This window comes from Ilyonectria robusta (assembly GCF_021365365.1).
Source record: "Ilyonectria robusta strain PMI_751 chromosome Unknown BGZ61scaffold_1, whole genome shotgun sequence".
NCBI classification, from domain to species: domain Eukaryota; kingdom Fungi; phylum Ascomycota; class Sordariomycetes; order Hypocreales; family Nectriaceae; genus Ilyonectria; species Ilyonectria robusta.
The window spans coordinates 823,171-847,255 of NW_025764435.1; the positions used below are offsets into that span (position 1 = coordinate 823,171).

The window sequence follows — 24,085 nt, forward strand, 5'->3', positions numbered from 1 at the left end:
GTTTCCTCACCGTGCACACGTACCTACACAAGCACGTACGCAAGGCCTCGCCTCACTTCGCCTCGCCTCACCTCACCTCACCTGCTTCTTCCTCGCTTCCTCGCCTTTCTTTCTTTGCTCGATTCACACCAGTCACTACCACCGCCGCCACATAATCATCTCAGGATTTGATGAGTTTCTTCCTTATCTTTCCCTATCCCCCTCTCCCTCTCCTTGATCTCCTTCTCGTCGGTCGCCACGATGCACGTCGACGTCGTCCCACGCCGTGACGACACCGCTTGTGACGACAAGCAGTATTTCTGGGTGTGCCATTCCGGGAAATTTAGAGGATGCTGCACCGAAGATCCATGCGGCCTAGGATACTGCCTCGACGACGACAGGGAGAAGTGGTTGAGCACGAAGCGTGCCGCCAGCGCCAGTTCCGCCAAGTCCAGGACAGCGTCTTCCACTCTCACGTCTTCTAACGATGACGATGAAGGCTCGACTACTGAGACGGAAACCAAGACTGAAACGGAAGAACGGCCAACAAAAACCATGACGGACTCGGGCACCACCCACACGATTCCTAACAATGACCGCGTCACTGTCACCAAGCACACCCTCATCGTTACCGACAAAGCCCCTTCTCGAACTCCCACGCCCACTGTTCCCTCATCCTCTGTACTGGACTCGACGGGAGTGCCCTCGTCTGGGGCCACCAGTGTCGTCCCTTCTGAGACAGCCTCAGCCATTGGCGGTTCTCTCGAAAACAGCGCCGGCAGCTCGTTCTCCACGGGGGCCATTGCCGGAGCCGCCATCGGCGGGTTCATCGCGTTGGCCATCATCGCCATCCTTGCAGTTGTGTTCCACCGGCGCCGAAGACATGCACGACGATACTCCCAGGATAGCATGAACAATATTGCAGAAAACGGTTCTGGCGAGAAGGCCTACTTCGAAGCCATGTCGCCTCATACCACGGGCACCCAGGGTAGTAGCGATCCATTTGCCCCTTTTGGAGGTGCGAATCACTCACCCCTAACCTTCCAACACCTGCTAATGTTCTCCCAGGTCGAGCTGACAAGGCAGACGATGCCCACCAGCCGCCAAGCCATACCTTTGAGATGGATGGGACCAGCAGCGCACCAGTTGAACTGCCTGCTGAGATCCATGGTGCGGCTGATTCACGCTTCCAATCGGCAACACACTCGTTAGACACGACCATTCGAAAGCACCGCGTTCAGCCGAGTGGCCCTACTGACCCTCGTGCCAATCTCAATGCTTCAACAGCGGACCGTCGTCACAACACTTACGTCAATCATTGGAACCAGTACCGCGGTCTGGGGCCAGAACGCTAGGCAGATTCGATACCAAGGGGGTTTGATTTTGATGAGCATTTTCTGGAGCTGCGCATAGATTAATACCCTGTTTAAGTGTACGGCCCGGCTTGATATCATGGAAACGGTTTGAAGTTGGAAGAGGCTTCGATGTGGCAATGGCACGGATCTAGTCCGCCGGCAAAAAGGGTCTCGACCTATATAAGAAACTAACAATTTCATTTCGTCTTTCGTCATGAGATCAATAGTACAGGAGATTGCCTTTCTTTCCAAGTACGGGGTGATTGTTCTCTCACGTACTCGCGTGTTTGTGTTGTGGTTGTGTCTGTGTCTGTAGAGCCCTACCTGCCATACGCCTGAAATGCAAAAAGTTGGCCCGAGGGGCGTGGAACCGTCTTATCCCATCCTTTTTAAAGTCTTTATCCCCTTAAGTAAATAATTCAACACGCTGTGGAATATCAAGTGGTGTTTTCGTTGTTTCCGTTTCCGGTTGTGAATTGCGACTGGATTACCGGTTTTGCAGCTTGGAAATCTCATCGAGCAGGTCCTGGAGGTCCTCGTCCTTGATCTTGTCGGCCAGCGACGGGATCAGCGTCTTAGCCTCGTCGGCATTCTCGCAGCATAGAGAACCTATGTATGGGTTAGCCTATTCAGGGGTCCGACAAACGAGTTGGAATCGCTTCGCACCGAGTTGTGCACGCTCAAACTTGGCCAGGTCCTTATGCGCACTGAGCAGGCGTTCGACGGCCTCGACGTTCTCCTTCTGAGTGAATCGGGCGAAATGGTCCAGGTAGTTAAGCGTCTGGTTCAGCATTCTACAGCGAGGAACATTCTCACGGTCAGCGATTGACAAATGGAGCAGGGCGCGAGGCCAGGGCGAGGAGGAGACGAGGTGGAGCGTACTCGGTCTCGTTCACATTCTTGCGGTCGTTTCGACGCTTGGCGACGAGGGCGTTGAGGACGAGGGAGGCTTCGGAGAGGGTCAAGGTGTCGACGTTCTGGAACTCGCCGAGATTGAGGTTGGCCGAGGCCTCTTCGTTGCCGGGCGGCGGCGGCTTGGGGCGAGAGGTGCGCGGGTGAGTAGGCATGTTTTTTTGAGCAACGGACGGCCACGTGAAGAGGATGCGATTTGTGCGGATTGAACGATGTCGGGACCGGAAGACGTGTCGCAGCGAGAGAATGGAAACGCGACGGGCAGACGGGCGGTGACGCGGGGGGTGATGCGCGGCGCGAAGGTGTAGATGCAGATCTAATCTAGATGGAGGCGTAGAAACAAAGAAGCGTTGCAGTGGGCGCCGGGCGGAATGAGGCTGAAGAGGTTGTGAGAGGTTGGCTGTCGAAGCTACCTATCGTAAGTGCCGACCCCTGCCTGATGCAATTTAGTGGGGCGCCGCTTGCTGCCAAAGCGAGATGCCCTTTGGCTGGCCTGGCACAATGGAGTCGCGTGGCGGCTTGAAGCAGCAGCTCATCCACCGAACGCAGCGCAAAAAGGGACGAGCAACCGACAAAGATTATGACCAGCCCGGTTGGAAGTAAATAATAAATCATCGCCCGGACCAACTTCTTGCTCTATTTCAGAAGCCACAGGTAAGTGACCCTCCAGGTTCCCCCACCTTTTAATCAATGCGCGGACAGCTGGCTGACCGTTGCGCCTCTACGGACCTCAGGGTAGTTGATGGTTCTCTCATCGATGGACCGGTGAGCCTCAAGGGCCAAGTGGAACCTGATATTGGAGCGTTGATGAGCCATCCGCCACACCCGACACCATGTAAGAATGCTCAATGCCGTCGCATGGCTCTCTGACCGTCTCGCTCTGACCTTGTGGCTCCCCCTCCCCTCCATAGGACTGTCTTTGCCCTCATCATCATCAACAAGGCCGGTGGCTTGATCTACAACAAGAACTTCCACGACGGCCTCAACCAGATCAGTACAAACGACTACCTCGTCCTTGCCGGAACCTTCCATGGGTAACTCCTCCCGCCCTCCCCCTTTTTCCCTCGGTGCCGAAGAAGCTCACGCTCCCTCCTCAGCGTCCACGCCATCACGGCACGCCTCAACCCCGTCAAGCCCGCGCCTGGCTCCACGCCCAGCGGGAGCAGACCGGAGCCGCCGTCGGGGCTCGAGGTCCTGGAGACGGAGAACTTCCGCATGCAGTGCTACACCACCTTGACGGGCACCAAATTCCTCATCTTCACCGACACCACGCAGGCCAATGTCGACGTCACCATCCGCCGCATCTACGACCTGTACTCTGATTACGTCATGAAGAACCCCTTTTACTCCCTGGAGATGCCCGTCCGGTGTGACATTTTTGACCGGAAAATGTTGTCGTACATTAGGGAGATCAACAATCGATAGATGGGCCCGATGCTGGCCATGGACGGCCGCGTGGGCGGGGGATACTAGCGGGGGAGCGAATGGTGGGCTACAGTATAGAGACGCTCATCTAGAGTGTCATGGCACGAGGATATACGCAGCTGGTAATGACTTTGATCTTGTTTCGTCTAAAACCCCTGACCTGTGTCTATTGTACAATTGCTGAGGAGGCGACGGAGTGTGCTCATGCATCGGGCACCGACTATGACGTGTCCATCTTGTCGCCCTTATCTTGACTCTTCTTGTCACCCGAACCGCTTCCACCCGACTCATCCTCCTCCTTGACGCCCTCGAGTGAGGCCTTCTTAGCAGCCTCCTCCTCCTCGCGCGCCGCCTTCTCCTGTCTGGCCTTCTCCTCCTCCATGCTCATGCGCAGAGCAAGGGCCAGCTCCGGCTCCATGGCGGGATCGAATCCAAACTCAAACTCCTCGTTGCTGCCACCTGCGCCGCCGGCCCCGCTGCCGGCAGAGGCGTTCTCGCCGAGGAGGATGGGGGTAGCAATCAGCTGGTCGCTGAGGAGCTTGCTGCTGGGGGGGATGACCACCAGGTGGCAGCCCTCGTTCGTCTTGACAGTATCGATGAAGAGTTGGAGCTTCTTCTGGGTGGTATCATCATCAAGGTCGCCGAACAGGATGAAGTCGACGGCGACGTTGGCCTTCTTCATCTTCTTGGCCAGTGTCGTGAGCTCCTTCTCGGACTCCTCCACGGGCGAGCAAACGAACACGATTATTCGTTGGCGTTGCGATCGGTTCTGTCGGTGCTTCAATGCGAGCTTTGGGGACCAGTCAGCTAGGGGACGGGGATAATGCGAGAAGGTAGGAGATGGCACATACAGTAGCTACTTGAATACCAGTCTTCAGGTGGGAGGAGCCTCCAATCTTCTTCTTAGTTCGGTGCAGGCCCTCGAGAATCTTGCCCTGTTCGGTGGTGAGGGTGACGAGGACCTCGGGGCCCTTGCCGCCCATGCTCATCAGACCCACAGAAGACTCCGGGTTGCCTTGTGTGATGGTCTGGAACAGGATGCCGACAGCATCTACTTGTGAGTCGAATCGGGTTGGTTGGTAGTCGCCATTCCTGCTGCTCTCACTGTTGTCCACGACAACCATAACCGCCTCGAGAACCATCGTGCCGGATTTCTGATGCTGAGTCCCTGTAAAGATGGATGTGTCGAGTCTGTGGGTGCTGGATGTAGGGATCGGATATCGGAGGGGTGAGTTGCGAGTGCTGGTGTTGAGCTTGGCCGGAGGTGAGAAGGCTGGAACCGGCGAAGCGACGAAGCTCCCCAAGTGTCGTAAGGCAGTTCAGCCTGGCAGAAGTCCAAGCTTAGCTAAAGGTGTACAGGTACCCTGTTAGTCTCGCATATTCGCTGTCAGAATGGGTACTAGGTACATCCAGGGCGGCAGAGCCTGTGCACCTTGAATTCAGGGAAGCTGTGATTACCTAAGAGCAACTCCTCCACACCGCCCCGTTTGTTTACTTAGATCTACGCTCCACCACTTGCGGCGCGCCTGGGGTAATCTTCATATTTGACACAGCCTTTCGTGTTGAACATATCTCTTTCACAAACGACGCACCCCTCAAAAATCGACGTGCCCCTCAAATCAACGCGCCCAGCACCCAACATGGCCCCCGTACGAACAAAGCAGCGAGTATCAGACGCGATGGCGGATCAAAGAGTTCCCATACGGCCCAGCCCAACAACACCTCACCACCGAAGCCCAATCAAGAAGCGACAGGGAGGAATCAGTCTACACCAGAAGCAGGCTCTCATCGACAACCTCCAACTAGAAAGTACGAGAGTTTCTCCAGATGTGGAGGCGCGATGTGATGTTGACAATTCTCCCAGTCACCGAACGCGCTCGAAGACTACGAGCCCAGTACAACCTCCAGGCGCAAGGCCTCCGAGCGCGTGTCGAAATTCGAATTAACCGAATTCCCGTGTCCTTGCGAAAGATCAAGATGGGTGATCTCCTACTCAAGCACCTGGAGCAAGAGGAGAAGCGGTCAACAAGAGCAGCAGTTCCTGCCAAGGTTATTTCTGCGCGATCCCCCCAGAAGCCGGCGCAGACCAGCACTCTCGCTGTGAAACCCGCCGGACGCGCTCAAAAGCGCATGAGGTCAGTGCAATAACAAGCGACGCGATATCCTCTTATTGACATTTTATATTAGCGACGCGATCTCTGGAGACAAGGAGAATGACTTGGTCGAGAACGCCAAGAAGCGGATTCGTGTCAGGCCAGGTGCAGACGTTCGCCCAGCACAGATTTTGTCACCAACCTCCTCCAATTCGCGTCTGAACCGACCCCGACCTGCATCCCCTGTCAAGTCTGCCATCGCACGCCCCGCTTCACCGCTAAAGAACTCTGGGCCGACGCGCACCACCGCGACAAGTGTCTTGTCCAGCATGGTGGAGAAGGCCAAAGCGACCCGGGCTGGAGCGGCACGGAAGGTGACGGCGACTTCAAACGCGAGCTCAAGTTCTAGTGGTACGACCGCTGCCACGCGAACTAGGCGGGCGGCTGCTCCTGCAGCATCTCGAGCCCCTCCATCCCGGCCTGCTACAAGAAACGCTCGCAGAGTTAGTGACAACAGCGAGACCAGCGAGGGCAGCACTGGGACAGTAGTGAAGCGGGGGGCTGCGGCCAAGCCGGCACCCGCAACGAAGAGAGGAATGATGAGCTCCATCAGGAAGGGGGTGACAGGGGGTGCGAAGAAGGCGGCTAGCAAAGCTGCCGCACCAGCTGCCGCTCCAACAACAGGTACGGGGCGAGTGCTACGGAAACGAGGTTGAAGCTCGGTCTCTGAAGAGCATTTGTGTTTTTTCTCATGAACGGCGTTACTGGGATAGGACGACTAGGAAAGAGTCTGGCTAGTTCAATTGGCAGGGGACATGTAACGGGAACAGGAGGTGACGGGAACAGGAGTATATGAGCATTTAAACGTCGAGTCAAGACCTAATAATGATGAATGCGTTATCTGCGATTGTCTATGGTGGGGGTGCCGCCTTCTTCTTCTTCTTGTCCTCGACAAGCTCAATGTGATCCTCAGGTATCTCCTTGTACTTTTCAACCAAAAACTCCTCGATCTCGGGGCTGACATCGCCCTGCACCACAATCTCCTCTCCTCCGCTGGGAAGCTTGGTCACCGAGGATCCAGTCGCAAATTTCTTGCCGAGATCCTTGGCCACCTGGGGGATGAGTTAGCAAGTGCCGCTCTCGGGACACAACCTGTCTTGCGGCTTTAAGTGGCCTACCTTCTTCAACTCCAGCCCGAAAAGCTCGAGGCCTATCACGGCCGTGACGTATTTCTTCTTGTTTCGCTCGATCCGCTTGATGGTGATCATGCTCTTGGCAAGCTTTTCAACCTGCTTGGCCTCGGCGGCCTCAGCCTTTGCCGTCTTCTTCTGGGCGTCCTTTGCGGCTCGCTTCTGGGCTTCGACGGAGAGTGACGCGGTGGCAGCCTCTAGGGCCTCTGGGATGGGCGTTAATGGATGTTCAATCCCGGGTAGTGTGTCTGGAAAGACCAGGGGGGTTTTCGCACCTGCGGACCAAATCCGTTCGTACATGACGGGTTCGTTCTTCTCTAGCCATTCCTGGCACTTTCTGACGGTGCCACCATACTCGCAGTACTACTTGGCCATCGTTAAGCTTCGGGGGTCGGATTCGCGGGGGGGGATGTCATATGGGAGGGGGGAGCGAACCTCGGGGGGCAAAGTGCAAACTGGTCAGGGTCAGAATTAATTCAGATTTTCATCGGAGCGAGCAGACGGGACAACTGCTGGAGAAAAAGAAGACATACCGCCGCAGTATACTACATGTCGGGCCTGGGGCTCGCCCTCGGGCTGTTCTGTGTCTGCCATGGCGTGTATGTGCAGACGTGGTGTAGGGGAAGCTCTTGGATGGCGAGACGCGTGCCAGATACGATAACTCAACCCATGGCGGGGTAAAATTCATGGAGGGGCTTGCAGCGCTGCCAGCCCAGCGAGCACCGGCAGGGAGCGGAGCGGGTGGCGGGGCCGTTCGGGCCTGAGGCAGGTTCCCGTTTCTGTCTGAGGCACCGAGATCTGACCCCAACTCTCCAACTCCCCGAGTCTCCTCCCAACCTCTTCTGGACGGCGTCCCGAGTTATTAGCTAACTTCACTAACCGCCGCCAACCCTCAATGGACGACACTGCAAAGCAACGCCAGAAAGGGCCCCGAACACAATAGTGACACTGCAGACTGGGGCGCATCTGCATAAATGCACTTACCCGCCCGTTTCCTCGAGGAACTATTGATTCCGGCTCCGGTCTGATGGCACCTGGCGAAAGTTGTGTTTCCGGGTCAGCGCTTGCAGCCTTCACACGTCGATCGATGTGGCCGCCATAACTGGCGCGTCAATCTCTGGGAGCCATTTCCACCACCAGTTCTCGCCCCCACTCACGCCGCCCAAACGCTCATGACATTCGAGACGTCGGCGAGCCGGCCACCTCTAGGGCGGGCTTGTTGCATGATTTGTATCAATCCACCGTTCTCGTCGTCCTGTCGTCCTGTCTAGTCATGCGCCCTAGCATCGGTATCACAAGCCCGCAGCCTCCTCGAGAAACGGGGATATGCGAGGCCAAGCAGCAGTTAGCCGCCGGGAGAAGGCCAACTCCACGATTGGCCAGACCCCTGCCATATGAGCTCAATCATAGGCCACCAATGTCACAGTTTCGCGCGCGCCAGCCAGTCGTCATCCTGCCCGGCCCAGCTACTCCATCGCACCGCTGTCACCCAAATATAGAAGCACGAGCTGCATGGCAATTGTTTCGTTCATTGGATGAAGCCGCCAACTAGTCGCTTGATAGTGGACGCGGCCAGGACGGCTATGCAGGCCACCATCCCACTTTCATCCATCTTCACGCACTCTCACGCACCTTCACGCGGCGCGGGCTGTGAGTTGGGCGCCGCCGGCATTGCCCAGCACCATGCACTCGCCGCCCTGCTCACCAGTCAGCTCCTTTTGGAGGCGCTGATGATGTCTTCGCCAACCTCCGCTCGCTCCATGCGGTAAGACAGTTCAGGTCCGTCGCTGCATCGACCCACCGAGATGCGCTTGTGGGAGCGCATGGTTCTTGACATGGCTTGTAGGTGCCACTTTTGCGACTGCAGTTGCTTGCCGCCCACCGCATACCCGCTCCTGGCTTCTCGCCCCGGCCTCTTTAAGACTTTGCCAGCCCCCAACCGGAAGCCTGGCATCTTGCTCCGCATTCACTTCTTCCATCTCCAGCTGTCGCGCTGTGTCATTGCAAATCTATAATAGAGCTTTCGTTGATCGAAGCATCCTGTCGTTTATACGTACTAATACCCAGACGCCGGTCGTCGATACATACATTACCCTTACCACTAATACCCATTCACCACCAGTGTTGCGTCGTGCCAACCGGCTACAGTCAGATATTCAGGAATATCTGATCTTCGCAACATGGCTGATGCACTTCACGTACCTAGACACCAATCCCCGGAGTCTTCGCAGGCTCGAAGACAACGGCGGAACCTTAATCCAATAATCGAAGAGGAGAGCGACGGTAGTCTGGTTCAAAACACCAAGGACCGAAGCAGGCGTGCGGAGTTGACGATCGAGGCCTGGCTGTCTCCGATGAGCGATCATTTTCCAACCCCCAGAGGAATTCACTACCTCTCCGCCCCAGTCCTCCCCTCGTCGCCCTCCGCCGACTCCACCGACACTTCACCAACGGCTTCCGCCAACCCTTGGAACCGTGCCAGCGTCGCCACCGCGGTCACCGAGTTCGAAGATCTCTACGATGTGTCGGAGGACGAGGATGCTTTGGCCAAGATGCCTAAGCGCATGTCATCTGTCAGGTCGAGGCAGGCCTCGGCCAAGCAGCCCACTCCCTTGGTCATACCCGCGAGCCGCGAGAACTCCACAGACTCATGGTCCGCGGTTGAGGGACTGAAGAAGTTGTCTTCTCCAGTGCCGCTTACTCCGTCTGTTCAGTTTCCCATGTCTCCGGCTCAGTTGGAGTTCATGGACATGCAACAAGCCATGGAGATCCCAACCATCTCGGCTCCTCCCTCACTCGATGGCAGCTTGACTTCCGAGCAACTCGCGGCCATGAGTGCCCCGCCAACCCCGATCATTGGGAATGACGAGGTCACCACCGAGGAGGCTTGGACAGGCGTGCAGCTTCAGCCTGGTGCTCTAGCTACGCTCCAAGCCTTGTCGCATGGCGACGAAGACCCTCACGAGCAACCGTCTCAGGTCCTTGAAGTGCCTCAGCTGCTCGCACCACCGCAGCCTGTTCCCGAGATGCGACACAACAATACGCGACTCGTCGGGATCCTCAAGCCGATCATCACTCAGGGCACGACCTTTGCCCCAAACCCGCACCGTCAATCGCTCGCTCATTTGACAAAGCTCGACATTCCGTCACCGGGAGGTTTCTTCTCTGGCCTCTCTCCCCGGACTCGAAACACCTGGCATATGCCTTCCAAGTCCCCTGAGGATCTGCCCCCTCCCACCTCGACGACTGCTGAGCACTTCTACAGGTGCCCCTGGAACGCAGGAACCAGTTCCCCGCTCCCGCCTGTCCCCAAGCGCAAGGAGATCGCGGAAGATTTCTACAGGAATGTCAAGTTCACACCCGCTGCCACAGAGCCCCAAGTCGTTGAGCACGTTCTCGAATTGCACGATGATGATTTCTCTGACGATATGCCCACTGCCCGCCCCGTCATTGAGCACAGAAACACCGACTCGTCCACCGAGACCCTCAAGGCCCCTCAGTCTCCGGATGACGAGGACGTCCCGACCGAGATTGTTGTTGACTACGACCCTAACTATGCTCGAAAGCAGCAAGTGGAGGCACTCGGGAACCTTGATCGCACTGAACTGTGGCTCGTGGCTCAGCGATCATACCTCCGACCCATTGACGACGATACTTCCGAAGATGATGGCGCTTTAGACACCATCGCCGAAGTCTCCGAGGACGAGGAGACGAAAGGAGTCAAGGCTGAGCCCCAAACTGAGCCCCAGCCTGAGCAAGCTCTTGTTCGAAAGAAGACGGTCCGCTTCTCCAACCTAGTCTCCGCTTCTGTCCAGCCAAAGCGTCTTCCGTCGATGCTTTTGCGCCAGGAGTCGGCCTACTACCGTGCTTTCCAGGACTACATCATCAGGACTCAGCGCCAGGATGTGTTTGTTCACCAGCTCGCCCGTTTTGAAGCCCTCCAGGGGCAACGGGTTTCGCTTCGAGAATCCCACCGTAACCAGCTCCTCGGCAAGTACCAGCTCAGCGTCGTTCCCCAATCTGCCAAGAAGCGACTCAGCTCCAACGTCGCCCGTGGCGATGACAACTTGACCGACGACCCTGAGAAGCTGCGTCGGGAGAAGGAGGTCGAAGCCATGAACCAGATGACTGTCTCTACCTGGCATGTCGCCGCCATCAAGATGCTCAACGGTGGCCGTCTAATTTCCGCCCCGGTCACCAAGCGTCTTGCCCGCCTCTCACGCATGGCTCCAGGTAAGGACGGCGTGACCCGCGACCGCGCGAGGATCCTTGATCTTGGTGGACAGTCCGCTTGCGACTGGGCATGGCACTGTGCCCTCCAGTTCCCCAACACCAAGATCTACACTGTCACCACCAAGGCTATCCGCCAGCTCTCCAACGCCAACATCCGAGGCCCTCCCAACCACCGCCAGGTAGCTGTTGAGCGATTGACTCGCCTCCCGTTTGCGAACAACCAGTTCGATCTCATCTCGGCCAGGGAGCTCCATAGCATCCTCAAGTTGTTTGGCGAGAACGGCGAGGACGAGTGGGACGGCTGCCTTAAGGAGTGCATTCGCGTGCTGAAGCCTGGTGGCTATCTCGAGTTTTCTCTTCTCGATTCTGACATCATCAACGCAGGCCCCATCGGCCTTGCCAAGAGCGTGGAGTTTGGCTTCTCCCTCAAGACCCTCGGCTATGACCCCAACCCGACCAAGCTGTGGCTGGGCCGTCTGGCTAAAACTGGCTTCCAGGATGTCCGACGTGCCTGGATGTGCTTGCCAATGGGTGCGAAGCGAAACATTCATAAGCCCCCCACCCCACCCCTGAAGGATAGCCCCAATGGCCAAGACGTCAAGACCTGCCGGCTCAGTGCCATTGTGATGGGGAGCAGCGACGATGTCGCGAGCGTGAGCAGCATTGTGGGTGGATGGAGTTGGGAGCGGTGGCTCCTTCGATGTGAGATGGAGAAGGTTTCGGGCGAGCTTCGACTTGCCGACACGGTGACTGCCGGTACTGCCATGGAAGAAGCTGGAAAGTGCCTCGATGGCGTCCCCGCTGTGATTGAGGAGGGCCGAAACTGCAAGGCCGGATTCAGGATGCTGAACGGCTTCGCCAGAAAGCCCAAGGCCGGTACCGAGGTTATTCAGATTGCTCTAGGTAACTAATCGGAAAGCGGAGTTTGACACTCCTGGGGGATCTCTTTTGTTCATTGGCACATTCTCGACATAATACGCAGAGATGATTGATGGTTGTTTTTGGGGGACATAGTATGAGTGGTGAATGGGATCATGAGTGGGCAATGTCCTTTACGTTGATGGAGGCTTAGCTCTCATTTTTGTGCTCATTCCGGGTAGATACCCTTTGGCTGGCGAACGGGGTTTGGATATCATGTCATGTACTTGGAAAATGTTAGGAATAGTGAGGAGCATGGGATGTTCTTGGTATAAGGACATCAATACACATATAGCTGTAAGAAACGAGGATGGAGACGACAATGCAGACAACTGTTTATTACTACGACTCAATGAAGAATTAAAAGAAAAGAGATTCAACACCACAAATAGCGATAATACACACAGAGCAGTGTTAGATCATTTCATGCTGTCTGACAAACATATTCTATAGAACAGAAATGACGTTGCTGGGGTAGGTTGTAGGGTAGGCCCTTCGGCACTTTTTGGTGGAGTGTGAGAGCACGGGGGTGGGTCACGACACGGGAACCGCCGACGATGGAAAAACGGGACCCATCAACGAGAGCTTCATCGAGCAGCTCCAACGCCACCACTCATCACTTCGACGAGCCCACGACCGCCAAACCCGCCACTCCCGACATCTCGACTCGATCCCAGGTCGCGACCGTCCACCAAATCACTCAGGATGTCGCAGAACAACTGGCAGGACGAGGCCATGCGCCGCCTTCGCCAGATGCAGCAGACGAGCGGCCGAGGTGGCGGCCCCAAGATGCCCCGAGCAGCTGGCGGTGCCCTCGCCGGCGGCATTCTGCTGGCCGGCGGTGCGATGCTGCTGTCCAACTCGCTCTTCAACGTTGACGGTGGTCAGCGCGCCATCAAGTACCAGAGGCTCAGCGGCGTGAGCAAGGAGATCTACAACGAAGGTGAGGAGGCGCCCTCGGAGGAGCCGGGACTCCGCGTCGCCGTGGCATTCGAGCTGACGGGCGGTTTCTAGGAACGCACATCAACATCCCCTGGTTCGAGACCCCGATCGTGTACGACGTGCGAGCGAAGCCGCGCAATGTGGCCTCGCTGACTGGCACCAAGGATCTGCAGATGGTTAACATTACCTGCCGTGTGCTCTCCCGGCCCCGGATTGAGGCTCTGCCCCAGATCTACCGCACCCTGGGTGTGGACTACGACGAGCGAGTGCTGCCCTCGATTGTGAATGAGGTGTTGAAGAGCGTCGTTGCCCAGTTCAACGCCAGCCAGTTGATCACCCAGCGAGAGATGGTCGCCAAGCTGGTGCGAGAGAACCTCTCTCGACGAGCTGCCCGATTCAACATTCTCCTTGACGATGTCTCTCTGACTGTATGAAATGCCGCTATTGCAAACTATTCCCCCGAACCATCCGGCTGACACATGGCAATAGCACCTCGCCTTCTCCCCCGAATTCACCGCCGCCGTCGAAGCCAAGCAAGTCGCCCAACAGGAGGCCCAGCGCGCTGCCTTCATCGTGGACAAGGCCCGACAGGAGAAGCAGGCCATGGTTGTCAAGGCACAGGGTGAGGCCCGCTCCGCCGAGCTGATTGGTGAGGCCATCAAGAAGAACAAGGCGTACGTGGAGCTCAAGAAGATTGAGAACGCCCGGCTCATCGCCCAGCAAATGCAAGAGTCTGGGTCCAAGAACCGGCTGCTGCTGGACTCTGAGGGCCTGGGGCTCAACGTTTTTGAGATGCCCGAGAAGAACAACTAAGCGGGGTGGCAGTGATGAAATGGAGGGGAAGAGGAACAGGGATAAGGAAATGGGAGTCCCGGGGTTTGCTACGAATCTCCACTGTATGTTTACCGCGAGGATGGAATGTATTATAGGAATACCAGGCAGCAAAGACTACCTAATCCAACCTTTTTATGAAATGCCTTGAGTTGTGAGGATGGCTGAGCAGTTGGGAGTGAGTTTTGCAAGTATGTGTTTCGTGAAGAAGCCCAACGCCTGCTTCCAGAGGAGAGCCACCGTTGCGAGGAACATGAGCAAACGGAGGCAGGCGCTTGTTCTAAAGGAAATAAACCAACCCTTATTTCGGTAAACTGAAATATATCTTGTTTGTGCCCTCCAACAGTCTGCCAACCGAGTCCTTGGTCATCACGTTATACCCAAGGTAGGAGGTACTGCATCCTAGCTCCGTCCCGCTTCCGTCCGCCGCCCCTCCTCCACCAACCAACCCCACCATCAATCAGTCAGCCCAACCCACCATCGCTGCCTCCTCGCATCAGCCTTGCGCACCCGCATCTTGCACTTGTACGACTCTCTGACGCCTCCAACTGCAAACTCCACGCTCGAGGAAGACCTCCACATTACCAGAATCGATCTCAAGCTGCCACACCCGCAGCCACAACCGACGCCATGTTGATCAAGTGCGTGAACCTATCGCCGCCGCCGCCGCCCTAGACGGCCAGCCCGAACACGCGGCGGAACGGACGAGCTAACAGCTGCCTTGCAGGGTCCGAACGCTGACCGGCAAGGAGATTGAGCTCGACATCGAGATGGACTACAAGGTATTTCGCGAATCGTCGCACTTGTCCGTCAAGCTGGCCGTGTTGGATTAACCGCCATCGCAGGTCTCGCAGATCAAGGAAAAGGTCGAGGAGAAGGAAGGCATTCCCCCCGTTCAGCAGCGTCTGATCCACGGCGGCAAGCAAATGTACGGCCAGCTCCCTATCCTCCCTTCCCACAACCCCTTCACGTATATCTCGCCATGCGGACAACTGGAGCTGACTGAACAACCCGCCACAGGACCGATGACAAGACCGCTGCCGAGTACAACCTCGTCGCCGGTGACACCCTGCATCTCGTCCTCGCTCTTAGAGGGGGACGATCCATGGCCTACTGAAGGAGTACCGGGTTCAAAGCTCGGTGGTCGAACCCCGACGGATTGAGATATGAAGACAACGAGATGGTGGACGGGGACGAATCGCGAAGGCTGCATTTTCGGGCGTTGGGCGGGACGACATTCACGATATTTGCGCACGCATAACGAAAGCTGTGTCTCAGACTCATGCAGAGATGATCGATAGTTTTGCCATGGTAAAACGGGACCGCCACTGTATTGCTCTTCGTGTGATGATGCCTCGGTCGTTCATATGGAATGATGATACCCCAAGACTCGCTTGAACAAGTTGGTCATGATGCAACTTCCAGTATTTTGCACTCAAGCTCGCAGCTATCTATAAAAATCTAGATGTGTCTCTGCACTACCGGCTACAAGTCCAGTCATCCGTACACAAAATATCACCAATATGCAAATTTCTCCCGTTCCCATGCCCATATCCATATCCAGACCGCTGTCCGCCACACATATATATGTCTCCCCAGGCTAGTTTCCAGATGCTTGTTATCCACTTCCCAAAGCTATGATATTCTTCCAACGTAGTCGCCTAAAACTCGCGAGACCAGAAAAACGCCTGCTGACAGCTACCCAAGATCCAGACGCAATGTCAAATACGCCTCCATATTCAGGCTTCAAGCTCTCTTCTTACGTTTCATAAAGATATCCACGGCCTTCCTCTTGCGTGGTGCTGTGATGTCCGGGATGGGTGGTGGTGAGGATGGTCCTGAGTCCATTGCTGGAGGCGGGGAAGCTTGCGCGCGAGGCAGGCGCTGAGTTGGCCTGGGAGGCTCAGATGATGGCGCGGGCCTCGAAGGTGCAGCGGTGCTTGATGATGATGCAGTTTGTGTCTTGGCTGCGGAGGACTTGTAATTGTTTGATAGGATCCCTGGACGCTTAGTGGTGGTCCTCGGTGCGGAACTCGTCGAAGAGGATGTGTAACTCTTAGTGGGGGACGCGCTCGACGACTGTCCTGTTGGTCTCTTTTTGAGAAGTGATGTGGCGGATGCCTTTGCAAAGGACTTTGTGGGCGGAGCCCGAGCTGGAGGTGGTTCATCATCATCGAATAGCTCGTCATTGTCGTCATCATCCTCAGAGTCCGAGATGAAGGTTGCTCGCTCTTCGTGCTCCATGACGGCAGAAGATGGCTCGGAAACCTTAGGGATTGGCCGGTAGACGGGTTGAGCGGCCCTTCGGTAGTCGTTGACCATGGCCGCAGGGGCTTTGCTCGGCCGTGTCAGGGCTGCCGTACCTCGAACCGGCCTGGAGAGCGCTCCGTGGATACTGGCAATCTCCTTGGTCTCGCGTCGCACCTTTCTCATGACACTGGCACCGTTGGCGGTCTTGGTACGACTACCTCTGGCAAATGCGAGAGTACTGGTGGTTGTGTCCCGTGGACCCCAACCTCGCTTGGGACCGACTCGAGGTAGGAGCCTCCTATCGAGCCTCCTATCGATGATTGTGCTCGTGTTCTTCTCCTTATTCTGCCTGAGACCGGCCAGGGTACTCATGAGCTTCGCCTCGCTCTCCTGGAGGGCTTGGTCGTGGTCCTTCTTGTACTTCTCCCATACGCGGTACCACTTCTTGGGGTTCTGGGGCTTGTATGCCTTGGCCTTGTATTCCATAGGAAACTCGCGCTCGATGATCTTGAGCCAAATCTCGCCGGTCTCTCCATCGACTTGGGGAGAGTTGAGCTCGATCTGGCGTAGCTGGTGTGCGTTGTTGACCTTGAGGAGGATGTGGCGCACATTTTCGTAAGGGAGGTAGTCGCCAACGCTCTCGAGTTCGCGGATGTTCTTGATGCACGCCGCGGTGGCGAGTTCCATCAAAGACTTGACACCCATATCGGCGAGTTGAGTCGGGGGGACGACGGTGTGGATTGGATGTGGTTGTGAATCAGCGCGATGGATTCGGTGTCGCTATGTCGGCGTAATTGTAGCTTGGATGAGGATGACCAGGACTGGCGGGTTCATGGTCTCTGGACTAGGCGGTAGAGAGTTGAGAAGGGCGGGGAATAATATAGTAGCCGGGGAAGGAAAAGACCTGGATGCGGTTGACCATCCGGGCCCTAATGTCACAAGATCATTCTTGTCTGGTCGAGTCTCGTTGATCGTCGAGACTTGAGAGGTTGTAGGTTATTCGCGGCGCCGGGAAGACACAGGCGCTGGAGTTCAGGGTACGTACCGACCTGGATAAGCCGACCATTCCCCAACTGGGTAGTAAGATCTAAGCCACATTAGGGCTAGCGGTTAACTTACTCGCGTACAGTGCACCTTGGAGCTTGCTTGGCCCGTGCGCATCAACCTCTTGAACTGGCGCTCCAGCTCCCATTTCGTCACTGCAGCCTTAAAGACTTCCCTCAGGCCTTTGACATCGCGCCTCTTTGTCCATCGTCAATCCTCTCCCGCACACCCTCTCTCCCACGATCCCTCTGTCGCAAACGCACGGCCCGACCCTTTTCATCTCAGCGGACCCCAGAGAGCCTGGTCGCACACTCGCTACAGCTACCATCACAACCCACCATGGCCGACGCCGGATTCATCAAGCCCGACCCTGAGGCTACCGCCTCCCCCGCGAACGCCGAGGAGGATGACCTCTACGAAGATGCCGGAGACCTCGAATTCTTCGACAAGAACCTTCCGAACAGCCCCTTTGAGACTCTCTACCTCGCGCGCGTCCCCAAGTACATGTGGGACGCGTGGGTGAAGATGACGGAGCGACTGGGCGACGACGACGAGATTCAAATCGGAACACTGCGCACATGGAACGAGGCCAAGCCTGACGGTGCCACGGATGTAGGCAACAATGCCATTGCAGTCTCCCCAGCAACTGCGTTCTGACATGTTCATAGACCAAGTTGCGCATGCTGCTTCATCCTAACTGCCCAGAGCACCAACTTATCCCCCGCGAGTACGACCTCGAGGTCCTCGACGCAAACGTCAACAACCATTTCATCTTCAGTGAAGAGGACCTACCAGGGTTCAAGGCGCGCACCAAGGCGCGCCAGGACGCCTCCAACGCCGGAATCCCAGCCTCGATCCTGAGACAGAGAGCTGCTGCTGCTAGCGGCGCCGAGCGACCGACCTATGACCGGAGGAGTCGATACCAGCCATACTACCGCAAGGCGGTGCCAAGTTTGTCATCACCTTGCTGGCTGTTTGCCTCCATGCTAATTTGACATTACAGAACGAACCAAAGTGTTTGGCAAGATCCACTATGATGTCCGTGTGGAGCCCAGAGACGTCCAAGAGGAGGAGCGTCTCTTGGCGCAACGCCTGATGGATGCCGAGCAATCGAAGTCTAAGCTCCAAATCATCAGCCGCAACAAAGCATCCTCCATCATCAATCCTGGTACTGCTGGTGCAGTCAGCTGGGGAGGCAACTTCATCGTATGTTTCGCTTTACTCAGTCGCGTGCTCTCATGGCTCACATTTCTCTAGAAAAACACGGCTCCGATTGTCAAGCCCAAGAAGGGCGAGGTGTTCAAGGCCGCTCGTATCCCCAAGAACCAGCTTTTGGATCTTATTTTCGAGTGCTTCCGTCAGTTCCAGTACTGGTCTATGAAGGCGCTCCGACAGAAGCTGCACCAGCCCGACACGTATTTGCGTCAAGTCCTGGAAGAAGTTGCTGTTCTGAATAAGAGCGGCCGGTTCGCCAATCACTACTGCCTCAGCGACGCCTACCGGGACAAGGGTGGCTCGGAGTCTAAGGAAGCTGCGGCGGAGGCGGTTGATGATGGCGATGATGACGAGGGCGAGGAGATGGAGGACGTTTTGCCCACGCAGTAGTATCGTGGATAATGTTCGTTCACATGTCCCAGAATCGGCAAAACCCGACGGGAGTATTCTTGTTCCTTTACTGTTGGTGTTTGGGGGTTAAGGCATTAAGGCCAGGGTTTTTAGAGTATGATACCCTTTATTATTAGAGATTAGGACAGATGAGAAGCCAGCGCAGACTTGCCTCTCTATGGGCACCTGATCACCTGTCGTTAAATTAGGCTTGGCGTTTGAGTGAGAAGTGATGAGTGACAAGTGAAAAGTGAGACGACTCAAGGGAATTCGGCTTCTTGAAGCTCCACAATCGGCACTCTGTAGCATCCACATCAGGACCTACGTAATACAGCTTCTTCCCCGCACGCCATTAACCATGAAGCGGCTTTAGGACGGAATGGGTTGATCAGGTCACCAGGTGTCGACTATCTAGTGAACTGCGTCTTGGTGGCGGAACACCTCGGGACATTATTAAGTCTGACGCCAGTAACGTTTCCGGCGATCCCATTTTCCAACATCATTTACATATACAACAGCGTCCCTCTCTCAGAGACGAAGCCCTCATCCGCAACCATGCATCTCATATTCGATTTTGATGGAACAATTACCCAACAAGACACTGTTGGAGTACTCGCCAACTCGGCTATTGAGTATCAGAAGCGCCACCGTGGCGAAGATCTGCAGGCCGAATGGGATCAAGTGGTCCGGTCTTACATGGAAGATTACCAACGCTACAGCAGTGAGCACCCAATGCCGGCGGAGGAACGGAAATGCGTCGAGGAGGAAATACGTTTCCTATCAGGCATGAAGGATGTCGAAGAGGCGTCTCTACATCGGGTTGCGGCGTCACAAGTCTTTGCCGGTCTCGATGCCGAGAAGTTGAGGCGCGCTGGCGAGGAGGCTGTGAGGAGCGGCAAAGTCAAGATCCGAGAGGGCTTCGAGGACTTGATCAACCTTGCGGGAGAGAAGGAATGGGAGTTATGCGTCGTCTCGGTGAACTGGTCCCGCGCCTTCATCGAGGGCGTGCTCCTCCCGCACCAGATCCGCGTCATCGCCAACGAGCCGCACGCGGACGGATCGATCCTGGGACCCGAGTTCCTGGGCGGGCGGATGACGAACGGCCATGAGAAAAGGGAAGCCCTGGATCATGTCGTGACGGACAAGAAGAAGCGGGTGCTCTACTTCGGGGACTCGACGACGGACATGGAGTGTCTCCTGGAAGGCGGCATCGTCATATCGAATGACGAAGCCTCGTCGCTGATGCGCACTCTACGGAGAGTGGGCGAGCCAGTACCGCATGTTGGCGAGCGGGAGACTGCCTCAAACTTGATGTGGGCGCGAGACTTTCGGGAGGTGTTGGAGAGCGGTGTGTTGCATGAGTAGAGAGGGGGCTTTTGCAGCGTCTACGTGTTTCGAAGGATTTCTTCTGGCCCAAATGTTTGTGAACAATCGGATACTTGCCGATGAAGTCTTGGGGCTCTGTTGTGGTGTTCTTTGTTACTATGCATGATGTTCTGGTGAAAGGGGCTTCTTCCCGTCGCTTGTTGGCATGTTTCGCTGTTGGCAGTACAGGAGCCCGAAAGACAGAAGGACAAACGTCTACGAGTCAGAAATCACTGAATTATAAATTCAAGAAAGATGCGTGTCTTCTGCCATCGCTCATCCGTGAAGGAAGGAGGCGAAAACGGCAGTCTTCAGCACCCCAAGATACATCGAGAGAGCCATATCGACTCTGACCAATCATACACAAAAATACTCAATAGTAGACACTCCGGCTATGTGTGTTTATACACGCTCAATATTCTCCTGTACGCACCACGTTTGGGGCCGGCGCGTCAGGCGATGCAACACCGCCCAGGACCACGCGCTGGGCAAGTTGCCATTCGGCTGCCGAACACGCAAGCCGCATGGCCTCATGTCGCGAAAGGTGCAGGGGAAGTGCAACAAGTGTAAGAGGATGGACAACAAATTGAAAAGGGCCAAAGTCGGAGTGGAGTATTGTAGGAGGACTCTCCGGAATATGGGGTTGTTGGAGGAAGGGAAGGGGGGAGAGGAGCAGGAGAGAGGAGCTGAAGTGGAAGTTGGTTGTAATGATGAAGGAGAAGTTGGGGATGCAATAGGAGAGAAGCAACTCTGGACCGAGGGAGGGGTTCTCTTTGAAAAGGTCCACGGCAACGAGATTGACTGAACATACTTTATGTTGTCGTATGGCATAATGAATATCCTGTAATATCTAGACTTTGGTGTATGTGAAATATGAACAGAGACCCGCCTCAACAAGACTGTTTGTGGACGCAAAGGATACTCTAAGGATCAATGGATAGCTCAATTAGCGCAGAGAAAAACAATCTGACGTTTCCAAAAGCAAGTTATAGACTAATGTACTGAGATACTCGGGGGGAAATAAACGACGTCCCATGTATATCCACTATTCAACCTCTCACAGTCCGTCTCTCACAGTCCGTCTCTCACATTCTGTCTCTCACAACCCAATAGCCGTGTCACACTCACACAGCCGTCGACCGCTGATTCATACTCCACATTCTCGCCTCCATGATCTGCCGCTGTCTCATGCTCGCACTGCGTGCCGGGCCACTCTCGCTCCCGTCCTTCATCATCGAGTCCATGGCTTCGAGGTCGGGCAGCTCCTCATGCACGCGGGCCTTCTCGTCGCGCCGCGCCGACAGGTAGAAGAAGTCGTGCACGAAGCTATTGTCCAAGTTGCGAGGCATGCCGTCGGCGGTCCAGAACCGCTCCTCACTGAGCTCGTGCGAGAGGTGTCGCCGGAAGTACCGGTCTTGCGTCACCCACCACGCGCGCCACACGACGAGGATGAAGACAGTCACGGGGATTGCTACGGCCCAGAAGACCCAGAAGCTCTGGCTGAAGCGCTTGACGTTGCCCACGCCATCGTTTGAACTTGCGCTTGACCCTTCGTCCTCCTCGTCGGGACCGAGCCAGTCGAACATGGACATGCCGAACAGGCTGCTGAGGAACTCGCCGGGGAGGAAGACGGCGGTGATGACAGCCAGAGCCTTCATGGCGGAGCTGTCTCGAGAAGACGCCACCGCCATGCGAGCATTCAGCACGTTGTCTTCCTGAGCCATCTTACTGTAGATCTAAGGCGTGTTAGCGGTGCTTTTGAACAGGTGTGATTCAGGAGTAACTTACCATGTCGATCTGCGCACGGCACCGAGCCTCAGACATACGCCTATCGGTTTCAAGGCCCATGCAAAGCCGCAGCAATCCATCGAGGTACTGCCTGATTTCGTGCCAGTGCGAGCCCAGCGAGTCGCCGTCTATTTCTCCGTCCGGAACCTGGACCCGGAAAGTCGGAGGGAGCACTGGGCTCACGGGAAGGCCTCGCTCCGGATCCAAGATCAGGGGGCTCAACATGCTGAGGTCCTGGCCGAACTGAGGCGAGCTCCCCATGCGCTCGGCGAGCTCGTCGCCGGCCAAGATCAGGACCTTGACGGCGCGCTCCATCCAGCGGATCGTGTCGAGCAGCTTGATGGTGTCCTTCAACACCTCGTGCGCCCGCTTCATGAGGTTCGCCATGGTCATGGGGCCCCAGGTGACCTTGCCGTTCTCGTCCCTGCTCATCTGCCGTCTCAGGCGGAAGGGGGACGGTTCCTCGGTGTCGAAGCCGGCCACGTTGCTGACGTCGTGTTCCAGGGCGGCCACGTTCATGTTGTTGTCGGAGACGGCTTCTTCGCAGCGCATAAACTGCACCTGAAGAAGCACGACCGGCATGATGAGCGGGTGGGCCCAGTGAGCTCGGCATGACTCCAGACGATGGTCGTACTCATCGAGGTCGTCGAGGTTGTGCCTCCTGGGTTCCCACGACTGCCGGACCAAGATGGTGGCAGAACGAGTGTGGACGTTGTACGTCATGGAAAGGAAATCGCAAGGCGTCCTTGGCATTTCAGAAAACGACAGAATCACACCTGGATCATTGTAAGCGCGAGTTACAAGCATGAATTCACTCCTCATGCACTTACTCAGTTCAGATCTGTCTTTGGACCAAAACCGCGACTCCGTTGTCGTACGGGTCGAGTACTGGAGAGTCGCCGGGTGCAAATTCATGGCGGCCAGGTCGCCCACAGTCATGCTGAGGATATCCCGACCGCCATCTGCGGGTGTCCTGCGTTTGAAGCAGATGCTAAGCCAGTCAGTTAATCGTATTCAACGGAACATGGTGTATCGCGGACGTACACTCTGCGGATCCGACCTTCCATGCGGGCCGAGGGAGATTCCGTGCCGTCTGGCCTACGAAATTCGCCCTAACAAGTCAGTAACTGGATCAGGTATCTAGCTCTTGTTGAAAAAAACATACATTACGATCCAGGAGGAAGCCATGGCGGAATGCTAGATCGAACAGGGTGGTGCCCGACGCATCATCTCGTGTGAAATGATGGACGATGTGCTCCTCTCCCTCTCCAGGGGAATCCTTTTGCGGCCCAGATTCCAGTTCTTCGGGCTTCTTGTAGACGACATACTCGTCATACTCGATGTTTGAAGGGGTGCCGTCTTTGGGGATGAGGACTTGACTAGAACAGACTCGCTGATCGTAGTTGAAAAGATCTAAACCGTGGTGTACAAGACCCATTAAGGAGGTCGCGTGTTGCCGTCGAAGTCCGACAGCATAGGCTTGCGAAAGTTAACAAGAAGAGCCACCCTGCTACGACGGGCAGCGACTCGTGGAGACATGGATTGTGGGGGTGGTGATGATGGAAACAAGCACGTAGTAGATCTACGTAATGAGACGAGAGTCGATGGAGGTCGATCTTTTTTTCTTCCAAAGCAGAGATCCATCAGGTTTAGAAGCGGGTCGCACGTCTTCTTTATGAGGAGCTGATAGCTGGAGAGCCAAGACATAAGCAACAAGGGTACCCAGCTCGCCAATGTCATATCGAGACAATCATTGGGCCCGCGGGAACGTCATCGTACCGCTCGTACCCGAAGGAGCGCCTACGCCTCGCTACGATGTTCATGTGAGCAGGCGCTGGGGGTTGCAGATTGGGGCTGATTTATCCCCGTAGCGGCGCCCAACCGGACACGGCGAATGAGGAGGTGAGGCTCCGCGGCCGGGGCGGAGCATCACGGAGCCGCCCGGGGTGGTCCGGCCAGGCAACGGCGTTTTGGGAAGCGTGGCGGTGGCTTAGATCCGGGGTTGGTTCGTGATGGACAGGCTTCTAGAAAGAGTGTGGGGGAGGAGGAACTTGAGAGGTGAGAGGTTGGGCAGCATTAAGACTGGGCATGCATTGAAACTGGATATGCATCGTGGCGATAACATGTGATTAATTCAAGGTGAGGATCAGCTCCT

General features: G+C 56.0%; 14 protein-coding genes across 14 annotated transcripts; 8 read left to right on the forward strand and 6 right to left on the reverse strand.

The window, feature by feature from the left end:
* Positions 1-240: 240 nt before the first annotated feature.
* On the forward strand, positions 241-1,334 carry BGZ61DRAFT_511634 (uncharacterized protein; the record flags this gene model as incomplete). The annotated part of the gene is made up of 2 exons (XM_046252129.1): positions 241-997; positions 1,048-1,334. 2 exons carry the CDS (start codon positions 241-243, stop codon positions 1,332-1,334), a joined length of 1,044 nt encoding a protein of 347 aa, XP_046111721.1.
* A 5-nt stretch (positions 1,335-1,339) lies between these two features.
* On the reverse strand, positions 1,340-2,639 carry BGZ61DRAFT_437310 (HRDC-like protein). Its single transcript, XM_046244103.1, has 3 exons — positions 2,217-2,639; positions 2,001-2,128; positions 1,340-1,943 (listed from the first exon to the last, which is right to left on the reverse strand). Exons 1-3 carry the CDS (start codon positions 2,399-2,401, stop codon positions 1,822-1,824), a joined length of 435 nt encoding a protein of 144 aa, XP_046111722.1. The 5' UTR covers positions 2,402-2,639; the 3' UTR covers positions 1,340-1,821.
* Positions 2,640-2,766: 127 nt separating this feature from the next.
* Positions 2,767-3,806, forward strand: BGZ61DRAFT_437314 (Sybindin-like protein). The gene is made up of 4 exons (XM_046244104.1): positions 2,767-2,900; positions 2,981-3,081; positions 3,158-3,280; positions 3,344-3,806. Coding segments are annotated over exons 2-4 (453 nt in total). The 5' UTR covers positions 2,767-2,900; positions 2,981-3,079; the 3' UTR covers positions 3,672-3,806.
* BGZ61DRAFT_437315 (uncharacterized protein) lies at positions 3,807-5,037 on the reverse strand. The gene is made up of 2 exons (XM_046244105.1): positions 4,523-5,037; positions 3,807-4,461 (listed from the first exon to the last, which is right to left on the reverse strand). Exons 1-2 carry the CDS (start codon positions 4,811-4,813, stop codon positions 3,892-3,894), a joined length of 861 nt encoding a protein of 286 aa, XP_046111724.1. The 5' UTR covers positions 4,814-5,037; the 3' UTR covers positions 3,807-3,891.
* A 274-nt stretch (positions 5,038-5,311) lies between these two features.
* BGZ61DRAFT_525148 (Borealin N terminal-domain-containing protein) lies at positions 5,312-6,480 on the forward strand (the record flags this gene model as incomplete). Its single annotated transcript, XM_046252711.1, has 3 exons — positions 5,312-5,480; positions 5,536-5,806; positions 5,859-6,480. 3 exons carry the CDS (start codon positions 5,312-5,314, stop codon positions 6,478-6,480), a joined length of 1,062 nt encoding a protein of 353 aa, XP_046111725.1.
* A 170-nt stretch (positions 6,481-6,650) lies between these two features.
* BGZ61DRAFT_437317 (translation initiation factor SUI1) lies at positions 6,651-7,808 on the reverse strand. Its single transcript, XM_046244106.1, has 5 exons — positions 7,488-7,808; positions 7,390-7,409; positions 7,230-7,317; positions 6,943-7,160; positions 6,651-6,876 (listed from the first exon to the last, which is right to left on the reverse strand). The coding sequence occupies exons 1-5, from the start codon at positions 7,546-7,548 to the stop codon at positions 6,676-6,678; spliced, it is 588 nt and encodes a 195-aa protein (XP_046111726.1). The 5' UTR covers positions 7,549-7,808; the 3' UTR covers positions 6,651-6,675.
* Positions 7,809-9,033: 1,225 nt separating this feature from the next.
* On the forward strand, positions 9,034-12,168 carry BGZ61DRAFT_5456 (uncharacterized protein). The gene has a single exon (XM_046255303.1). It carries the CDS (start codon positions 9,135-9,137, stop codon positions 12,096-12,098), a length of 2,964 nt encoding a protein of 987 aa, XP_046111727.1. The 5' UTR covers positions 9,034-9,134; the 3' UTR covers positions 12,099-12,168.
* Positions 12,169-12,579: 411 nt separating this feature from the next.
* Positions 12,580-14,021, forward strand: BGZ61DRAFT_437322 (band 7 family-domain-containing protein). Its single transcript, XM_046244107.1, has 3 exons — positions 12,580-13,048; positions 13,120-13,475; positions 13,537-14,021. The coding sequence occupies exons 1-3, from the start codon at positions 12,811-12,813 to the stop codon at positions 13,858-13,860; spliced, it is 918 nt and encodes a 305-aa protein (XP_046111728.1). The 5' UTR covers positions 12,580-12,810; the 3' UTR covers positions 13,861-14,021.
* A 168-nt stretch (positions 14,022-14,189) lies between these two features.
* BGZ61DRAFT_5587 (ubiquitin-related domain-containing protein) lies at positions 14,190-15,217 on the forward strand. The gene is made up of 4 exons (XM_046255730.1): positions 14,190-14,519; positions 14,606-14,660; positions 14,724-14,806; positions 14,899-15,217. The coding sequence occupies exons 1-4, from the start codon at positions 14,509-14,511 to the stop codon at positions 14,993-14,995; spliced, it is 246 nt and encodes an 81-aa protein (XP_046111729.1). The 5' UTR covers positions 14,190-14,508; the 3' UTR covers positions 14,996-15,217.
* A 198-nt stretch (positions 15,218-15,415) lies between these two features.
* BGZ61DRAFT_5621 (RNA polymerase II transcription factor SIII subunit A-domain-containing protein) lies at positions 15,416-17,243 on the reverse strand. Its single transcript, XM_046255837.1, has one exon. It carries the CDS (start codon positions 16,831-16,833, stop codon positions 15,625-15,627), a length of 1,209 nt encoding a protein of 402 aa, XP_046111730.1. The 5' UTR covers positions 16,834-17,243; the 3' UTR covers positions 15,416-15,624.
* A 37-nt stretch (positions 17,244-17,280) lies between these two features.
* Positions 17,281-18,993, forward strand: BGZ61DRAFT_437326 (transcription initiation factor IIF, beta subunit-domain-containing protein). Its single transcript, XM_046244108.1, has 4 exons — positions 17,281-17,784; positions 17,841-18,123; positions 18,176-18,378; positions 18,430-18,993. The coding sequence occupies exons 1-4, from the start codon at positions 17,512-17,514 to the stop codon at positions 18,775-18,777; spliced, it is 1,107 nt and encodes a 368-aa protein (XP_046111731.1). The 5' UTR covers positions 17,281-17,511; the 3' UTR covers positions 18,778-18,993.
* A 339-nt stretch (positions 18,994-19,332) lies between these two features.
* BGZ61DRAFT_525155 (HAD-like domain-containing protein) lies at positions 19,333-20,142 on the forward strand (the record flags this gene model as incomplete). Its single annotated transcript, XM_046252712.1, has 1 exon — positions 19,333-20,142. One exon carries the CDS (start codon positions 19,333-19,335, stop codon positions 20,140-20,142), a length of 810 nt encoding a protein of 269 aa, XP_046111732.1.
* Positions 20,143-21,266: 1,124 nt separating this feature from the next.
* On the reverse strand, positions 21,267-23,368 carry BGZ61DRAFT_525156 (uncharacterized protein; the record flags this gene model as incomplete). Its single annotated transcript, XM_046252713.1, has 5 exons — positions 21,267-21,878; positions 21,931-22,706; positions 22,761-22,921; positions 22,975-23,042; positions 23,096-23,368. The coding sequence occupies 5 exons, from the start codon at positions 23,366-23,368 to the stop codon at positions 21,267-21,269; spliced, it is 1,890 nt and encodes a 629-aa protein (XP_046111733.1).
* BGZ61DRAFT_437330 (uncharacterized protein) lies at positions 23,105-23,966 on the reverse strand. The gene has a single exon (XM_046244109.1). The coding sequence runs from the start codon at positions 23,668-23,670 to the stop codon at positions 23,368-23,370; it is 303 nt and encodes a 100-aa protein (XP_046111734.1). The 5' UTR covers positions 23,671-23,966; the 3' UTR covers positions 23,105-23,367.
* Between the last annotated feature and the right edge of the window lie 119 nt (positions 23,967-24,085).

What these genes read in the sequence shown, in the direction of transcription:
- BGZ61DRAFT_437310 (XM_046244103.1), bottom strand. Translation starts at nt 2,401, where the DNA reads ATGCCTACTCACCCGCGCACCTCTCGCCCCAAGCCGCCGCCGCCCGGC. An exon ending in AAGAATGTGAACGAGACCGA is followed by an intron (nt 2,129 to 2,216) that starts GTACGCTCCACC and finishes TCCTCGCTGTAG; the next exon opens with AATGCTGAACCAGACGCTTA. An exon ending in GTTTGAGCGTGCACAACTCG is followed by an intron (nt 1,944 to 2,000) that starts GTGCGAAGCGAT and finishes ACCCATACATAG; the next exon opens with GTTCTCTATGCTGCGAGAAT.
- BGZ61DRAFT_437314 (XM_046244104.1), top strand. An exon ending in CTTGCCGGAACCTTCCATGG is followed by an intron (nt 3,281 to 3,343) that starts GTAACTCCTCCC and finishes CTCCCTCCTCAG; the next exon opens with CGTCCACGCCATCACGGCAC.
- BGZ61DRAFT_437315 (XM_046244105.1), bottom strand. Translation starts at nt 4,813, where the DNA reads ATGGTTCTCGAGGCGGTTATGGTTGTCGTGGACAACAGTGAGAGCAGC. An exon ending in CTGGTATTCAAGTAGCTACT is followed by an intron (nt 4,462 to 4,522) that starts GTATGTGCCATC and finishes TGGTCCCCAAAG; the next exon opens with CTCGCATTGAAGCACCGACA.
- BGZ61DRAFT_437317 (XM_046244106.1), bottom strand. Translation starts at nt 7,548, where the DNA reads ATGGCAGACACAGAACAGCCCGAGGGCGAGCCCCAGGCCCGACATGTA. An exon ending in TTTGCACTTTGCCCCCCGAG is followed by an intron (nt 7,318 to 7,389) that starts GTTCGCTCCCCC and finishes ATGGCCAAGTAG; the next exon opens with TACTGCGAGTATGGTGGCAC. An exon ending in CGAACGGATTTGGTCCGCAG is followed by an intron (nt 7,161 to 7,229) that starts GTGCGAAAACCC and finishes CGCCCATCCCAG; the next exon opens with AGGCCCTAGAGGCTGCCACC.
- BGZ61DRAFT_5456 (XM_046255303.1), top strand. Translation starts at nt 9,135, where the DNA reads ATGGCTGATGCACTTCACGTACCTAGACACCAATCCCCGGAGTCTTCG.
- BGZ61DRAFT_437322 (XM_046244107.1), top strand. Translation starts at nt 12,811, where the DNA reads ATGTCGCAGAACAACTGGCAGGACGAGGCCATGCGCCGCCTTCGCCAG. An exon ending in CAAGGAGATCTACAACGAAG is followed by an intron (nt 13,049 to 13,119) that starts GTGAGGAGGCGC and finishes GGCGGTTTCTAG; the next exon opens with GAACGCACATCAACATCCCC. An exon ending in TTGACGATGTCTCTCTGACT is followed by an intron (nt 13,476 to 13,536) that starts GTATGAAATGCC and finishes ACATGGCAATAG; the next exon opens with CACCTCGCCTTCTCCCCCGA.
- BGZ61DRAFT_5587 (XM_046255730.1), top strand. An exon ending in ACATCGAGATGGACTACAAG is followed by an intron (nt 14,661 to 14,723) that starts GTATTTCGCGAA and finishes CCGCCATCGCAG; the next exon opens with GTCTCGCAGATCAAGGAAAA. An exon ending in ATCCACGGCGGCAAGCAAAT is followed by an intron (nt 14,807 to 14,898) that starts GTACGGCCAGCT and finishes AACCCGCCACAG; the next exon opens with GACCGATGACAAGACCGCTG.
- BGZ61DRAFT_5621 (XM_046255837.1), bottom strand. Translation starts at nt 16,833, where the DNA reads ATGGGTGTCAAGTCTTTGATGGAACTCGCCACCGCGGCGTGCATCAAG.
- BGZ61DRAFT_437326 (XM_046244108.1), top strand. Translation starts at nt 17,512, where the DNA reads ATGGCCGACGCCGGATTCATCAAGCCCGACCCTGAGGCTACCGCCTCC. An exon ending in AGCCTGACGGTGCCACGGAT is followed by an intron (nt 17,785 to 17,840) that starts GTAGGCAACAAT and finishes ACATGTTCATAG; the next exon opens with ACCAAGTTGCGCATGCTGCT. An exon ending in CTACCGCAAGGCGGTGCCAA is followed by an intron (nt 18,124 to 18,175) that starts GTTTGTCATCAC and finishes TTGACATTACAG; the next exon opens with AACGAACCAAAGTGTTTGGC.
- BGZ61DRAFT_437330 (XM_046244109.1), bottom strand. Translation starts at nt 23,670, where the DNA reads ATGACATTGGCGAGCTGGGTACCCTTGTTGCTTATGTCTTGGCTCTCC.